General features: G+C 35.2%; 1 protein-coding gene across 4 annotated transcripts in view; it reads left to right on the forward strand.

Annotated features, from left to right (window-relative positions):
- The window catches only part of LOC149807182 (GDP-fucose protein O-fucosyltransferase 1-like), a 151214-nt gene that overhangs the window by 112174 nt on the left and 19619 nt on the right, over window positions 1–19421 (forward strand). For all 4 annotated transcript variants that reach the window (XM_089963221.1, XM_089963212.1, XM_089963205.1 and 1 more), the window contains one exon: window positions 7623–7722. In XM_089963221.1, the coding sequence (XP_089819347.1) occupies window positions 7623–7722 (100 nt within the window). The remainder of the gene's footprint in view (window positions 1–7622; window positions 7723–19421) is intronic.

Consider the following 19421-nt stretch of genomic DNA (forward strand, 5'->3'; position numbering starts at 1 on the left):
CGCCTTTTGATGCCTCTACTCCATTTGCCTGGAAGCGCCTTTTGACACCTGCTGTAAACATCAGCCGTTTTAAGCTGGTTTTCGTATTGCCACCATCGGGGAAAAACCCTATTAGATACTACATTTATTTCTGCGAATGACAATTACGTCGGATCATGTGGTCACTGTTTATGCTCTGGTCAATATCTGTTACTTAAAGTAACTGGGTCGTAATCTCCACTCTCCAAAATGGAGGTCGCGGATTTCATTCAGTACTTACAAAGTTTTCACGATTAGAATCACAACTATGAAAGATTCAATAACTTAGGTTAATGCTCTGATATTGATGTAGGCAGCAATTAGTTTTTATAAATTGTCAAATTCAGATGACTTAATGATGTAGACGCAGACTAAAAACATGTAAATTTCGAGTATGAGAAATGGCAGCTACGGTTGGTCACACGGCCTCAGTGACTTGATGATGAACGAGTTCTCTCAAGATTTGAAAGCACATAAAAAATTCTTCTGTGAAAAATAATTACACAGCTATGACAATTGGACTTGACTCTTAAATTTTTCACACATAATAGATGTGTAATAAAAATGTAAAATGGTTAAAATTGCTGTTAAACATAACATACACTACATTGATTAACAGTTAACAGGCAGGCCTATGCTTATGGAGTCGAATAGGTAACGTGTTCTATTTATAGCTTGCTGCACTTTGTAACTATGCTGTATGAGGTAACGGGTTAACACATACAACCTGCACAATGATTTTTTTGTGGCATTGGGTAGAATACTTTGTTTTGAGGTTTTGATGTCACCATCATTAACCATAGAGGTCATGGCATAGAGGTCATGGCAAAGAGATCAAGACCAAGCTTGAGAATGATATGTCAAGTAATTTAGATTACTGATTGTCTATGTACTCAAGGTACATATGCCATTCATAGTATTTATTAGCATGCTGCTCTTCAGTCACCATAAAACGATCTTTTGTTTTGAGGTAGAAGTATACTCATAAAGTAGATGACAAATTCACAGCAGGTTTTATTAAGATATCACACCATGCAATAGCATTACTGTGACATCATCATCATTACCATCAAATTTGGTTGAAATTCAGGTGTGTGGGGGTGAGGGAGGTACAATCCAAACATCTGATGCAATTGTTTTCATAAAACTATGAATACAGTTGTTGCACAACAGAAGCAAGAAAATATGGGATTAATATCCCTGGTTGCTGAGGGAGTAAGACCAGCTTCTTTTCAAATTTAGTTTTGGGGTGGTGACATGGCCATACATCAGAAGCATACAGATCATATCATAACAATGCCAGCCATAAGCAACAGAAAATAGCTGTTTTTGGAGTATCACATTCTATTCACCAGTGATATGGGGAGTGAATTAAATTGTAACAATTGAGAGTACAGTGAAGGTGACATACAGCAGATTGACAACTTGTTAGGTAACTCAAACTCTGATGTACTTGGAACCTCTCCTGATTTTCTCCATGAGTATGCCAGACATTTTGCAATGGCTGTTGTAGGTGACCAAGACTTTGCCAATAATTTGGCAAGCTGTCTTTTAAAAGGGCATATACCTTAGGAAAACTAAAAGAAGTATGTGATCTGAACTGACGACCAGCAACTGTGAATGGCAAAAGTCAGCTTAGAAATGTGGAGCAGGCTTAGGGAGCACACAAGAAATCATGATGTAAATGTCCAAAAAATGCAGAAATATGCCATGATTTTATTGGCAAAACTGATTAAGGGCTGGTCCATTTAAACACAGATAATACTTGGAAAAGCCACTTTTAAAAACGTTAATTGTTCAAACGAAAATGATACAAAATTTTAAATTGTATCTATGGGTGAATATTCCATATTAAAAGTGCCTTCACTGGGTCTCAAGTACATTTTACCGGAAAAGCCCTAACACAATAACTGATGCATGTCAAAATAAAATCTCCTTTGACCAAGAGGATATACTTAATGCATTTATTCATTACTTTTGCCTGCCTACTTGCTTCACTTATCTATTCATATAACCCTTTAGAAAATGACAGGAAATTAAAATTTGAATAAAGAAAATAAAATTATTTCTTTGAATTATTAATTACTAACAGACTTAGAGTACATAGCAAATTTAGGAAAATCCATGTTTCTATGGTGGAAATGTCCATCCACACTGTGGTCCATCACAAAATGGTAATTGTGGATTTACATAATGGCAATCAGATCAACCCAAACAATGTGTATGTACAGAAAATGTGTCCATAATTGCTCAATTTAACTCAGTTAGACTAGCTATGGACTCTAAAGTAGAACTTAAAGCAGTAATAATGAAAGGTGAAATATTTAACGATATACATGTACACAGGACGTAGAAAAGGGTGTTGCCAGTAAACAAAGTTAGTGCTGATGGGAAAACAAGTTTTTGTCCTCATTCCAGATTCCTATGAAAGAAATCAAGGTACATAGGATTAATTATAGAGAATTACAAATATGCACCAAACAGAATGGAAAGTGCTATGCCTGGATTCTATGATAGAATGCTTGATAATAGTAGGTAGAATTAACATAGGAATCCAAAATGATTGTAGATAGATGAGAAATAATTACTAGGTCGCCATGTGAGTGTGTCTGCTACACACAATTGGATATAACACCGACTCATTTTTGATGATGTGTGCTTAGTTGTGATGGAATATGGACTGGTGTGTACAGGCAAGGCGATGGGTGCTGTTTACATGCGGACTTGGGTTTGAATCTCTGTACAGTACAAATTAAAAATTCTCTAACCTGTATGATAGTATTATTTGTATTAAATGCTAATTCTGCCTACTATTATCAAGTGTTCTCCTATAGAATCCAGGGTTAGCACTTTCTGTTGTCTTGTGTATATTTGTAATTATATATATATATATATATATATATATATATATATATATATATATATATATATATATATATATATATATATATATATATATATATAGTCCTAATTGCACACAATACTTGTTATTCACCTTTAGTCTTGTGAATGGAAAAGTGTCACACAAATTTACACACTTATTTACTTATTTGAATTTGACATTTCCATATTGTATATTTTATTTGAATTTAGATTTTTATAGTTTACCTTCATGATAATCAGATACTATTAATTCTGTGTTTAAACTGTCATGGAATTGTAAACCTTTCAGCTGGGATTTTTGTTTAGTCACAAACCAGTATATTATGCAGCAACAATTGCAATTAGTTTGATTACTTAAACTTGCCACATTCTTGTAGTAAAGTTAGCCAGCAGAAACAGCAGTCACATGCTCTAAAGTGAGCAATCATTTCTTCAACAGACCATTGAGAATGTGTAATACTAGATCATAGGTATCTACCAGACCAATGAGAATGTGTAATACTAGATCATAGGTATCTACCAGACCAATGAGAATGTGTAATACTAGATCATATGTATCTACTACTATTTATTGCTGAATTGACAAGGACAAAAGGAAGATGAACAAGTCTTGTTTCTTTAAGGGTTGACCCATGGGGGTGGGGCTAAGAACACAGTATATGGACCGTGATTATTTAATCAGATAATGAGTAGCTGATATACAAGGACTAGTGTGACTGTTTACTGACAGCAATCTTCAAACACTCGGCTATGGAATTATATGTGGATAATTTGGGCATCCAGCTGTGTATACCCAGAATGACATATTAATTATGAAGTGTTTGTCGCTGGAAACACATAAAATTCCATTACAGTTTTGTTAATAAAACTTTAAATTGCTCAACCAGGTTTCCATACTGGGAAACATGCTTGCCTGGCATTAATTTTTGGCTGTCTCAGGCACTTAGGCAATGGTATTTTCTAATCTGGTGTATGGTTTGCTGCATATACCACTTAAAGCCAATTAAACATGAAAATATCACAAGTTAACCTCTTCGCATTTCTCAATCCATATTACAATTCCAACATTAAAAATATAGTTTTAACATTTGGTTTCGTCATGACAAGAAACAATTTATTTGAAATGTCAGTGCTAAAAACAACTCTGCACCTTTTAGCATCTGCTAGGAACTTTAAGTACATTTTCTTCTTGCTGACCATTGTTGACTACAAAGGTAGGAAACTAAAATATATGTCACAGCTAACTTTAAAGTAAGAATGTCACTCCTTTGCTGGTGCCTGATGATAGATTCATTAATTAAATGACACAGAGTTAAAACTTTTTCCAGAAAATGACATAGTTGAGGACATGAATGGCCACTGATATAGTGCAATCTCCAATATGGTGTAGACACATTCCACATTTACAAATTGTCATGCTCCTATAATAACTAATTTTCTATTTTTATGGTGTTCGCTGCAGAAGAATATTTCCCAGCATACCTTGTGTATCTTTTTTATTATTGTAACATATGAAGCCACAATATTCTCATTGAATAAATTTTAGAAAGAATGATGACATGTCATTATGTACATGACATGAACATTATAAATAGTACAGCATTCATTTGTAATCTCCAGTAGTCATAGTTATTTAGTCATAAAGTTTATTTTCATTCTCGAACCTTATTATTGATTATTATTGCTGTTTGTGTCTTTGAAGTTGTCAAACTGAAATCACTGTTCCTTTAAGTACAATAAAAGTTATCTTAAATGAATGTCTTATGCATCTGTGATAAGATGGGTCTGTTAGTTTACTTGTGTACTACATCCAATAATCTGTTTAAGTGGATCATGAAAATAATAAGAAAATTATAGGGAAACTAAGACAAATAAATAACCAGTACTTAAGAACTTTTATAAAAATCTCATTGATTGAGAAAGCAAAAAGAAGGTACTACTAGTCACAAAATGGTATGTAAATTTCTGCATGTGTGTAAGCTTGCAGGTACTTGTAATCAATAAATAGGGATGTACATTATCCATTGTACTTAGGATGTATCTGGTGCATGTTCAGTCATTCTGCTGAGATTAAAACATTTCTTTAATATATTTCACACGTTTTTATATTCCTATTTCTAGCTAAGTGATTGATAAATACCACAAGCAGTATTACTACTGTAGAAGTAGAGGTAAAAATATGTAATTGACACCAGTTGTGGTTGGGTTTACAATGTCTGGGAGTCTATGATATGTTTTAGAGTGTTGACTTGTGGGACAAATGCAATAAAATTTGTGAGGGGTGCCATAAAACCCTTTATGATGGCAATAAAATCTGATGGACTTAGACTTGATTGAGTGGACATCCACTAGATATGGTGCACATTTAATCCTTTGCCACCAGTATCCATGTACATGGTACTGAGTGGGAAATCTGCAAGCCATGATCCATGTACTATTGCTTGGCTTTGTAAAATATTGTCACCACACATCCACATGCATATGTGCACATATGTACACATTCAGATGATCAGAATAACACAAACATTAAATAATAACAAATATACTTGAAGTTTTTGTTTATAAAATCCATTTGAAAGTGAAATACAATCTTAACTAAATGCAGATTTTGCTGCTGTCAGTAGTTAATTTAGTGTGTGTGTGTGTGTGTGTGTGTGTTGAAGATGGTACAAGTCATTAGAGTACATCTTTGCACTCATCAGACTGGATGGTACTGTTGTTCACACTTCCCAAAAGATCTTTAGCTTTTTACAGCATAGAAGATAATCTTTCTACATCTGCATTGATGTCATGGACTGTTAGGCATGCATTGGTTATGCTAGGTATAATATTTTAACATGTTAGCTACATTGTGGGATTGAGCTATGCTTTCATGCATTGCCCTGATACTGAATGGTGTTACTGCATTAAGAGCATTAGTTTATTATCAGTTAAGATCATTAGTTTATTATCAATTAAGAGCATTAGTTTATGATCAGTTAAGAGCAATAGTTTATTATCAGTTAAGAGCAGTAGTTTATTATCAGTTAAGAGCAATAGCTTATTATCAATTAAGAGCAATAGCTTATTATCAGTTAAGAGCAATAGTTTATTATCAGTTAAGAGCAATAGTTTATTATCAGTTAAGAGCTGTAGTTTATTATCAGTTAAGAGCATTAGTTTATTATCAGTTAAGAGCAATAGCTTATTATCAGTTAAGAGCAATAGCTTATTATCAGTTAAGAGCAATAGTTTATTATCACTTAAGAGCAGTAGTTTATTATCAGTTAAGAGTGTTAGTTTATTTCAGTTAAGAGCATTAGTTTATTATCAGTTAAGAGCATTATTTTGTGATCAGTTAAGAGCATTAGTTTATTATCAGTTAAGAACATTAGTTTATTATCAGTTAAGAGCATTAGTTTATTATCAGTTAAGAGCATTAGTTTATGATCAGTTAAGAGCAATAGTTTATTATCAGTTAAGATCTGTAGTTTATTATCAGTTAAGAGCAATAGTTTATTATCAGTTAAGAGCAGTAGTTTATTATCAGTTAAGAGCAATAGTTTATTATCAGTTAAGAGCAATAGCTTATTATCAGTTAAGAACAATAGCTTATTATCAGTTAAGAGCAATAATTTATTATCAGTTAAGAGCAGTAGTTTATTATCAGTTAAGAGCATTAGTTTATTATCATTTAAGAGCATTAGTTTATTATCAGTTAAAAGCAATAGTTTATTATCAGTTAAGAGCAATAGCTTATTATCAGTTAAGAACAATAGTTTATCACCAGTTACGAACATTAGTTTATTATCAGTTAAGAACATTAGTTCATTATCAGCTAAGAGTCATAGTTTATTATCAGTTAAGAGAATTAGTTTGTTATTATTTAGGAGCATTTATCAGTTAGGAGCATTAGTTTATTATCGGTTAGGAGCATTAATTTATTATCAATTTGGAGCAGTTATTAATTAGGAGTGTTAGTTTATATCAGTTAAAAGCATTAGTTTATTATCAGCTAGGAGCATTAATTTATTATCAGTGAAGAGCATTTGTTTATTATCACTTAGGAACCATAGTTTATTATTCAATTAGGAGTATTAGTTTATTATCAATTAAGATAATTATTTTATTATTGAATTGGGAGCATTCATTTATTATCATTTAAGAGGATTACTTTATTATCAATTAGGAGCATTAGTTTATTATCAATTAGGAGCATTAACTTATTATTCAATTGGAAGCATCAGTTTGTTATTTAGTTAGCATCATTAGTTTATTAATAATTATAGCATTAGTTTAATTAAGTAGGACATTATCCTCGCATTTTGAATAAGTGAGTAATGTAATATTCTCTTTACTTGTCTTGGTCAACTTTATGCTGCTATGATCTCTGTACCAATAAAACTGAAGGTATGTACCATTCTGCCTGAAAAAGAGTTATTGTATACAGCTGATTTTATATTTTATTTTTGTTCCATGTATTAACATGTAATTTAAGAAACATTACGGGAGCTTTTAGTCTGAAATCACCCACCCAAGACTGCAGATTATTTGGCTGTTGTAAGCCAAATGCATGACTAGAGGCTCACCTGGGTCTCATGTTTTGTTTAGTTTTGGATTTTAATTTTAAATGAAAACTTACTTTTTGATTAAAAAAATAATGTAACAGAAGCATAAGTGTTTTACATATACAACTCCAATTTTTCATTTATTTATATCATGTTTGAAATACATGTTTGCAGGAAATCCATTTGGCCCATACTGGGATGAGTTAGGTGTGGATTTTGACAACACAGTTAATTACAATGTTGGCTACTCGGATGTCACTAGATGGAAGAAAGAGTAAGTGGGACAATTATACCTATTACATGCCTTCTTTTATAATGCATGAACTTTAATAGCAAATACAGAGCTTGAAATATATAATTTTACCAGGGAAATGAAAACAGAATGCAAAGCAAATGAAAAATGAATGGAATGGAATGGAATGACAAATGAATGCAAACAAAATGATAATAGCTTCTTAAAGTAGAGTGCAGAACATAGAACTATAAATGATAAACAAGAATGGAGTGAAATGCAAAAGTATTTGTTAGATGGATGTAAAAATCAATTTTTTTAGCTAATTCAAATTTCAAGGTTTAAAAGCTTTCTCACATGTTAAGATCAGATTCTATACATCGCTGGACAGTTTTTCACCATGTACAAGCAGTGAGATAGATTTTGTTGTGGCAGATATAAACAGTATCATTGACTGCTGTGATGACATCACTGCTGGCTGTATGAGAACAATCTTTTGGAATAAAAAATCAAATTTCCAGCTATATTTAAACTTGTTGCAGCTGCAGTTATATTTTAATTTATCATAAATGCAGTATTTTCCATTGTATGCATTTCTTATTTCATCGGAGCATGCTTACATAAGACAGTATATGACAGCTGTAGTTCTCTCCCTTTACCATAAATTCTAAAAAGAAGAAAACAACAAAACAGAAGAAAATTGAATATCCAACTTCTATAAACGCATTTCCGTTTTGTTCCAAACAAGCAAAGATATGAGGAAATGATGGATAGAATTGATTAGTAAATGAAAAAGAATTATATGATAGAATACAACATGAAAAGAAATGATTGATGGACATAAGTAAATGAGAAATAAGTGTATGATAGACAGAATGCAAACATGAATAATAATAATAATAATGAGGACTTTGTATAGCGCCTAATCTTTAGAAGCTCTAAGCGCTTTACAACATTAGACAACACCTATAAGATAAAAAACTTATAATAATATTACTACAAAAACAAACACCATGAAATTAGAAAAAACATTAAAAAATAATTTAAAAAAACATGCTGAGAATATTTCAGGTAGGAAACATTATTAGATCTTTAAGTTTGTTCTTGCAGTCGAAATAAGTGAGTTTTGAGAGCCCTCTTGAATGTGATCACTGTGTCTTTGTGTCTAAGTTCAGTGGGCAATTCATTCCACGTTGCTGGGCCTTGGTATGTAAAAGAATGCTGTCCATATAACTTTGTTTTCATACTTGGAATAATGAGTATACGATTGTCAGAAGAGGAGCGTAAGTATCTTGCTGGTGTGTACACATGGGTGAGATTGGATAGGTATGTTGGACTAGAGTCCGACAGTGACACGTAGCACAGAGAACAAATTTTGTGTTGATTCTGGATCGAATGGATAGCCAGTGTAGGGTACAGAGCAGCGGGAGGTGTGCTCTGATCGTGGTATCTAAGTATGATCCGAGCAGCTGTGTTTTGAAGTTTCTGGAGTAGATGTTGAGATGAACCAGACAGAATTGAGTTACAGTAGTCCAGTCTTGAAAGTACTAATGAACACACAAGTGTTTTAGTGGCATCAACTGAAAGATATTTGTGAATTGAGCTGATGCGTCTCAGCTCAAGATATGCAGCCTTGCATATGTTCATGACATGTTGGTGCAGTGTGAGAGTACTGTCCAGAGTAACACCTAAGTTTCGTACTGATTGTGTGAATTTAATGTTGGCGTTGCTGATATTTATTGTTTGAGGTAAAGGATGTGAATGAGAAAGTCTTTGTGTTGTGATCAGAATGGCCTCAGTTTTATCATTTATTCATCTGCAGCTTGTTACATGTCATCCATGATTTCACATCAGAAATGCACCTTTCTACACCTTGGATGGTAGCATCAACTTCAGTTGGGTGGCTAGATTTGTATATTTGGGTGTCATCGGCGTACAATTGGTGGGACACTGGATGATGATCTATGACACTTGAGAGTGGCTGAGTGTACAGAATGAAGAGAACAGGTCTAAGAACACACCCCTGTGGAACACCACAACATAGATCAACTGGGCTGGAGTGTATTCCATTTGCAGATACAATTTGTGTCCTGTTGACCAAGTAGGACTTGAACCAGAGTAAGGCTGTATCATGAATGCCAAATACATGCTGGAGACAGTGAAGTAATATATCATGGTCTGTTGTGTCAAATGCTGGAGACAAATCAAGGAGGGTGAGGACTGTAATCTTTCCACTATCCAACGCAGAGAGAATGTCATTACTACTTTTAGAAGAGTAGTTTCAGTACTGTGGTAAGGGCGATATGCAGATTGTACATTGCTAAAAAGACTGTTTGAATTTAGATGAGATACAAGCTGGGATAGAACAACCTTTTCTAAGATTTTTGATATGAATGGGAGATTAGAAACTGGGCGGTAGTTCTTTAAATCGTTATGGTTATGTGTTGGTTTCTTCAGCAGAGGCTTTACAATGGCAGTTTTGAAAAATGATGTGAATTCCCCGGATGAGAGAGAGGTATTAATAACATCAGTTAGTGAAGGCAATACTGGATCTAAGCACTCAAGCAGCAGTGATGTTGGAATTGGATCAAGTTCACATGACTTTGGTGCACTCTTCATCAGGATTGTACGTACAAAATCCATAGAGACAGGTTCAAATGCTGCTAATGGTTGCCGCTCAAATTCTGTTTCCCAACTGTATGGTGACGATGAGTCAATTGAAATTGTGGTGTCAAGCTTATCTCTAATGGTTTGTACTTTGTCACGGAAGAAATTTGCAAACATGTCCGGAAGGACGACTGGAGAGAAGGTAGTTGGAAGTGGTGTTGATTTGTTCCTTGACATTAGCTTGTTAGTAATCTCGAAGAGCTCTTTGCAGCTGGAACTTTCCATGATCTTAGTAGTGTAGTGGGCTGATTTTGCTGCATGGACTATATTTGTGAAAATTCTTCTTAGCGAATTCATAAATTTGCTTATGAATAGTGAGTCTGGTGGAAAGCCAGAGCCTCTCAACTTTATGGCGGTCTCTTTTAGCAGTGCGAAGCTGGTCCCTAACTCTGCTATACCATGGAGAACACTTTTGAATTGATACTCTGCACTTGGTAGCTGGGGCATGTTTGTCAAGCAATGAACGCAGACAGTTATCGAGTTGTTCTGCGGTAGGAGGTAAGCAAGTTGTTAGGTTAGCTTGGATGTTGTGCATTAGTTTGGTTCAAAGGAAAGGAAATGGTGGATAGAGATGGTGAGTAAATGAAAAACAGTTGTATGATAGAATACAAATATGGAAGGAAATGATGGATGGACATGATATGTAAATGAAAAACGAGTAGAGTGATAAACAAAATGCACATATTTCTGGAATGCTAATAAAACACAAGATGAATTTAGAATTAATTTCAGAGATGAATGAAGTGCAGATGAAATGCAGATAAAAGTGCACATTTGGTTCATTTACCAGTTTAGTTTGTAATTCTTAGTTACAAGCTTTTTTGCATTGATTGGCTTAGAGATATTATCATTCCAAAGCTTATGGCATGCTGTCCACTCCAATGTTACTAAGAATATAATGTGTTTATAATAATAGGCATTTCAGTAATTAGTTGAATGGCCTTTAAAGGCCTGTCATGCCATGTGACAGAATATAATTCAAATTTTGATCCTAGAGGAAATGATAAGGCCAAATTGTGTAGTACTTAAAACTATACAGAATCATTTTAACAGAATATGATCATTAAAATTTATTTCTTACATAGATTGTCTCGGAAAATATTGTTTGACACTTTTTAAATCATTTCTCTGTTATGTGATAAAGAGAAGAAAAGGTGCATGCATGTGTGAGATTACATATATTCAGTGGGATTTAGGTGTAGCATTACATTCATCTCATAAGTAAATTTCCTGTTTTTGATCTTGTTTAATCTGTTCTTATCTGAACTCTCTAGGCCATCAGTATTCCCAGTACTTTGATCTTAAAATGAGAAAACTGCCTGTACATCAAAGATATAAAACTGGTAGTTATGGTATCCCAGATGCTTGTGTTTAAATAGATGAGAAAACTGTACATCAAAAATATAACTGGTTGTTGTGCTGTCCCGTATGATTGTGTTTAAATTGAGCCAAACTGCAGAAATGGTATGCTTCGATCTGTGATCATGTAATGTACTATCAAATCAGAGTCTGTACTGTTCATTCTATTCTGCCCCAGTCTACCAATGAATTATGTGACAGCAGATCTGGGTATGCATTGTTTGGTGTTGTTGAGAATCATACATAGGATAAAACATAAGATCGGTAATACTTTGTTCATCAGCAATCAGGAATAGGAGACTTTCACCTACCATATATACTTGCTTATAATTCAAGTTCACCTGCAAACAACATAGACCCTTATCTGCCATTGCATAATGTGCTGGTAGATCAGGGTCTGTGTTCTGTTCTAGTGATTACTCCTAACAAACTGCATAGACCAAGATCAGCCAGTGCAGTATGCTGTAATCTTAATACTGATTTTTTTCTTCATTATTGTTGGAAAGTCATTTTCAACAGGATCTCTTCATTAGAATCGTATTAGTGCCATAAGGGCCCAGAGTGGCCGAGTGATCTAAAGTGCTTTCCGTTATGGATCACTGCCATCTCACCTCTGTCTGCGTGGGTTCGAGTCTCAGATTCAGCCAATGTGGGTATGTGAGAAAGCTTGCCAGTAGCTTCTCATGGGTCGGTGGTTCTTTTCGGGGGTTTTCCTGGGTTCTTCCTCCACCATTAATACTGGCCACCATGTATAGCCTATCGTGTGCTGAAAAATAGCATTAAACCCTACAACAACAACATTAGCTCCATAAGGTCTTCACTTAGTGTGATGTGCATTTGACATCCAAGCTTTCATTTGAAAAGTGAGCACTTAATTGTGAACAAAGTAGAGTGAAATCTGCCCTTGCATAATGTATTACCATGTAAGGGTCTGTGTCAATGCAGACCCAAATTTACCAACAGATCTGAATCTATGCTGTATGTTCTGCTTATGATAATGAACAGGACATAGGCCAGTATATCTGAATCTATGCTATTTGTTCTTAATAATGCACAGGACATACCTGATATGCCAGTATATCTGAATCTATGCTATTTGTTCTGCCCTTGATAATGCACAGGACATACCTGATATGCCAGTATATCTGAATCTGTGCCATTTGTTCTTAATAATGCACAGGACATACCTGATATGCCAGTATATCTGAATCTATGCTATTTGTTCTTAATAATGCACAGGACATACCTGATATGCCAATATATCTGAATCTATGCTATTTGTTCTTAATAATGCACAGGACATACCTGATATGCCAGTATATCTGAATCTATGCTATTTGTTCTTAATAATGCACAGGACATACCTGATATGCCAGTATACCTGAATCTATGCTATTTGTTCTTAATAATGCACAGGACATACCTGATATGCCAGTATACCTGAATCTATGCTATTTGTTCTTAATAATGCACAGGACATACCTGATATGCCAGTATACCTGAATCTATGCTATTTGTTCTTAATAATGCACAGGACATACCTGATATGCCAGTATACCTGAATCTATGCTATTTGTTCTTAATAATGCACAGGACATACCTGATATGCCAGTATACCTGAATCTATGCTATTTGTTCTTAATAATGCACAGGACATACCTGATATGCCAGTATACCTGAATCTATGCTATTTGTTCTTAATAATGCACAGGACATACCTGATATGCCAGTATACCTGAATCTATGCTATTTGTTCTTAATAATGCACAGGACATACCTGATATGCCAGTATACCTGAATCTATGCTATTTGTTCTTAATAATGCACAGGACATACCTGATATGCCAGTATATCTGAATCTATGCTATTTGTTCTTAATAATGCACAGGACATACCTGATATGCCAATATATCTGAATCTGTGCTATTTGTTCTTAATAATGCACAGGACATACCTGATATGCCAGTATATCTGAATCTGTGCTATTTGTTCTTAATAATGCACAGGACATACCTGATATGCCAATATATCTGAATCTGTGCTATTTGTTCTTAATAATGCACAGGACATACCTGATATGCCAGTATATCTGAATCTGTGCTATTTGTTCTTAATAATGCACAGGACATACCTGATATGCCAGTATATCTGAATCTATGCTATTTGTTCTTAATAATGCACAGGACATACCTGATATGCCAGTATATCTGAATCTGTGCTATTTGTTCTTAATAATGCACAGGACATACCTGATATGCCAGTATATCTGAATCTATGCTATTTGTTCTTAATAATGCACAGGACATACCTGATATGCCAGTATATCTGAATCTGTGCTATTTGTTCTTAATAATGCACAGGACATACCTGATATGCCAGTATATCTGAATCTATGCTATTTGTTCTTAATAATGCACAGGACATACCTGATATGCCAGTATATCTGAATCTGTGCTATTTGTTCTTAATAATGCACAGGACATACCTGATATGCCAGTATATCTGAATCTGTGCTATTTGTTCTTAATAATGCACAGGACATACCTGATAGGCCAGTATATCTGAATCTATGCTATTTGTTCTTAATAATGCACAGGACATACCTGATAGGCCAGTATATCTGAATCTATGCTATTTGTTCTTAATAATGCACAGGACATACCTGATATGCCAGTATATCTGAATCTATGCTATTTGTTCTTAATAATGCACAGGACATACCTGATATGCCAATATATCTGAATCTATGCTATTTGTTCTTAATAATGCACAGGACATACCTGATATGCCAATATATCTGAATCTATGCTATTTGTTCTTAATAATGCACAGGACATACCTGATATGCCAGTATATCTGAATCTGTGCCATTTGTTCTGCCCTTGATAATGCACAGGACATACCTGATATGCCAGTAGACCTGAATCTGTGCCATTTGTTCTGCCCTTGATAATGCACAGGACATACCTGATATGCCAGTAGACCTGAATCTGTGCCATTTGTTCTGCCTTTGATAATGCACAGGACATACCTGATATGCCAGTAGACCTGAATCTGTGCCATTTGTTCTGCACTTGATAATGCACAGGACATACCTGATATGCCAGTATATCTGAATCTGTGCCATTTGTTCTGCCCTTGATAATGCACAGGACATACCTGATATGCCAGTAGACCTGAATCTGTGCCATTTGTTCTGCCCTTGATAATGCACAGGACATACCTGATATGCCAGTAGACCTGAATCTGTGCCATTTGTTCTGCCTTTGATAATGCACAGGACATACCTGATATGCCAGTAGACCTGAATCTGTGCCATTTGTTCTGCACTTGATAATGCACAGGACATACCTGATATGCCAGTATATCTGAATCTGTGCCATTTGTTCTGCCCTTGATAATGCACAGGACATACCTGATATGCCAGTAGACCTGAATCTGTGCCATTTGTTCTGCCTTTGATAATGCACAGGACATACCTGATATGCCAGTAGACCTGAATCTGTGCCATTTGTTCTGCCTTTGATAATGCACAAGACATACTTGATATGCCAGTAGACCTGAATTGATGCCATTTGTTCTGCTTTTGATAATGCACAGGACATACCTGATATGCCAGTAGACCTGAATCTGTGCTATTTGTTCTTAATAATGCACAGGACATACCTGATATGCCAATATATCTGAATCTATGCTATTTGTTCTTAATAATGCACAGGACATACCTGATATGCCAGTATATCTGAATCTGTGCTATTTGTTCTTAATAATGCACAGGACATACCTGATATGCCAGTATATCTGAATCTATGCTATTTGTTCTTAATAATGCACAGGACATACCTGATATGCCAATATATCTGAATCTATGCTATTTGTTCTTAATAATGCACAGGACATACCTGATATGCCAGTATATCTGAATCTGTGCCATTTGTTCTGCCCTTGATAATGCACAGGACATACCTGATATGCCAGTAGACCTGAATCTGTGCCATTTGTTCTGCCCTTGATAATGCACAGGACATACCTGATATGCCAGTAGACCTGAATCTGTGCCATTTGTTCTGCCTTTGATAATGCACAGGACATACCTGATATGCCAGTAGACCTGAATCTGTGCCATTTGTTCTGCACTTGATAATGCACAGGACATACCTGATATGCCAGTATATCTGAATCTGTGCCATTTGTTCTGCCCTTGATAATGCACAGGACATACCTGATATGCCAGTAGACCTGAATCTGTGCCATTTGTTCTGCCCTTGATAATGCACAGGACATACCTGATATGCCAGTAGACCTGAATCTGTGCCATTTGTTCTGCCTTTGATAATGCACAGGACATACCTGATATGCCAGTAGACCTGAATCTGTGCCATTTGTTCTGCACTTGATAATGCACAGGACATACCTGATATGCCAGTATATCTGAATCTGTGCCATTTGTTCTGCCCTTGATAATGCACAGGACATACCTGATATGCCAGTAGACCTGAATCTGTGCCATTTGTTCTGCCTTTGATAATGCACAGGACATACCTGATATGCCAGTAGACCTGAATCTGTGCCATTTGTTCTGCCTTTGATAATGCACAAGACATACTTGATATGCCAGTAGACCTGAATTGATGCCATTTGTTCTGCTTTTGATAATGCACAGGACATACCTGATATGCCAGTAGACCTGAATCTGTGCCATTTGTTCTGCCTTTGATAATGCACAGGACATACCCTTATTTGGTGGCACATTTTTATCCCAGTGCTTTTCAAAGAAATGGTCTGAATTATGTTATCCATTACTAGGAGATCAAACCTTTGGAATCCAATTGCAGCAAATTTGCAGTTTAGTTGCTGTATCCTTGCTGCAATGTTTTTTTTTTGTATGCAGTTTAGTTTTGCTGTACAAGATTATGGAACACTGTTGTGGCAAAGTTCTGACAATGATATGGCATGGTTATAGTACACAGTTTGTCACACATGGTACACTTGTGGACAGTTCTGGCACACAAGAAGCAGGCGTGTGACTGCTTTCCAAGACACATTTTTGACACACAAGAATTAGGCTTGTCGCTACTTTGCAACAGAAGGTTCTGGCTTACAAGTAGTCAACTTCTGGCTACTTTCCAGCAAACAGATTTTGTACACAAATAGCAGGCTTCTGGCTACTTTCTAGCACACATTTCATATCACACTTGTATTAATCTTGTACCTACTTCCCAACACAGTTCTTCTTTCCAATGCACAATTCTGGCACAAAAGAAGTAGTATTGTGGTTACTTCCCAACACAGTTCTGGCACACAGGTAGCAGGATTCTGGCTACTTTCCAACACAACGTTCTGGCATAAAGGTAGTCAACTTCTGGCTACTTTCCAACAGACAGATTTGGTACACAAGTTGCAGGCTTCTGGCTACTTTCCAATGGACAGATTTGGTACACATGTAGCAGGCTTCTGGCTCCTTTCTAGCACACATTTCTGGCACACTTATAATAATCTTGTACTTACTTCCCAACACATTTGTTCGTTCCAATGGCAGACAAGAAGTAGGATTATGGCAACTTTCCAACACACAGTTTTGGCATACAAGAAGAATGCTTCTGACAGTTTTCCAGTAAACATTTCTGGCACACAAATGGTAGGGTTCTGGCTACTTTCCAACATAGTTCTGGCTTTCAAGAAGTAGGTGTACGGCTGATTTCCAACACTCATTTTTAACACACAAGTGTAGTACAATTCACATTGGTCATGTATACACTCTGAGACACTTTTTACAGCTTTTGGTGTCACTTTAGAGAATTTGATTTCACATACCTTTAAATGGCATTTATTCACTTTATTTTGCTCCTTGTCCATCAAAATAGAAGATTATTGAATAAATTCCTTGTAAAAAGCTTAATGGCAAATTCAGTGATAACATACGTCAACATTTTCAGACTTAGTTACCCAAGTGGGGTGATCCCATTTAAACCGGTTTCTGTCATGCTCATTGATGTAACAGGGAAAGCGCCTGCTCTCAGGTTGTACAACAAACATAAACAGAGATGTGACAATGTCGTCATATATAAACAAAACCTGGGAAAACACTGGCAGGCCCCCCCCCAAAAAAAAATGGCACACAAGTCTAATAAATTGGAGGTAGTTATGTAACTTTGTATATATCTTATGTATGGTATATCATGTCTTATATTTCAGTTCATACATAATACCTATTGTTTCCATACAAATATCTTCCTTCATACAAGTAAATGACAGTTGAAGTGCAGTTGTCAAAACTTCTGTTTTATTTTAGTTAAATTTTGGACTATGCTAAATTATAAGTTTGAAGAAATAGCATATTTACAAGTTAAAAACAAAATGCATTTATAAGAATTGTATGTTATTCCTCTATCCCAGTCACAGTTGAACATCCATACAAGTGATGAATGAAAATGCATACTGTTTCTTGATCACACAATTGTACATTAATTCACCCTGCAGTAGTAATAGTTCAATCCAATATAAACTTTCTTGACCCAGTCTAATGACGAAATGCCATTATAAAGCTCCATAGTGATTGATAATTTTCAACTGGAATATTTTTTTGGTAACAATTGTAATGTAGTACACTAAAAAATCATGATTGAATAAACTTTGTTTGGACTATATTGTGATTCAAATTTTATAATGAAAATGTACTTTTAAATTTATATCAGTAAATGTCCATACATGACCAATGTGACTTTTACTATAATAGTAGGTATGTGGCTACTTTCCACCATGCAGGTATTAATCTTGTGGTTACTTCCCAATTAAGTTCTTTCACATGTGTAACTGAATTCTGGTTACTGTCTAACAGACAGTTTTGGTACACAAGTAGCAGGCTTCTGGTTACTTTACAAGACAGAGTTCTGGCATTCAAGAAGTAGGCTTGTGACTTCCTTCTAACCACAAGAAGTAGGCTTTTGACTAATTTCTGGTTCAGAGTTTTGGCACACAAGTAGTATGTCCATGGATAGGTTCCAGCACACAAGTAATCTTGTAGCTACTTTCCAGGAGACAATTTAGGCACAAAAATAGTAATCTTTTGACTTCTTTCCAACACAAGTTGTAGGTTTCTGACTACTTTCCAACACAGTTCTGCCACACAAGTTGTAGGTTTCTGACTACTCTCCAACACAATTCTGACACAAGTATTAGGTTATTGACTACATTCCAACACAGTATGTGTTCTGAACATACATTGTAGTTTGAATATGACACTCTTCTGTGGGGGAAAAAATATGGCTGAAATAATAAATTAATGTGTTCTAAAAGAATAGTCTGACTTTAGTCAAGAGAAGCATCAGAATTTCGCTCCCAAGTTCAATATCAGTTATGAGTTCCATCATTATCGTCATCATCAACAACAACAGAAAACAATGAGTCATTACTCAATCAGTTGAAGTATGTTATGTAACCATATAGCCATAGATTATGATGTATTTGGTTTAAAGTTAAGGTTTCATTTATTAGCAAGAACTGTGAATTGAAATCGTTGCAACTCATCAACCATTTTCTTCAAGGCAATCAGGTCCTGTTCAGCTTGCTAACTTTGTAAACAGAGATTGTCCAGCATACCATCAAGTATACAGTACTTCAATTTTTGTAACATTTTGATTCCCAAAACATGGTATTTGAGCCTTGAACATTTCACTCTTTAAATTAATTTTACAGGATGGAAATGGTGGGTGTCT

This window comes from Sinohyriopsis cumingii, chromosome 1 (genome assembly GCF_028554795.1).
Source record: "Sinohyriopsis cumingii isolate HCF-2022 chromosome 1, ASM2855479v2, whole genome shotgun sequence".
NCBI classification, from domain to species: domain Eukaryota; kingdom Metazoa; phylum Mollusca; class Bivalvia; order Unionida; family Unionidae; genus Sinohyriopsis; species Sinohyriopsis cumingii.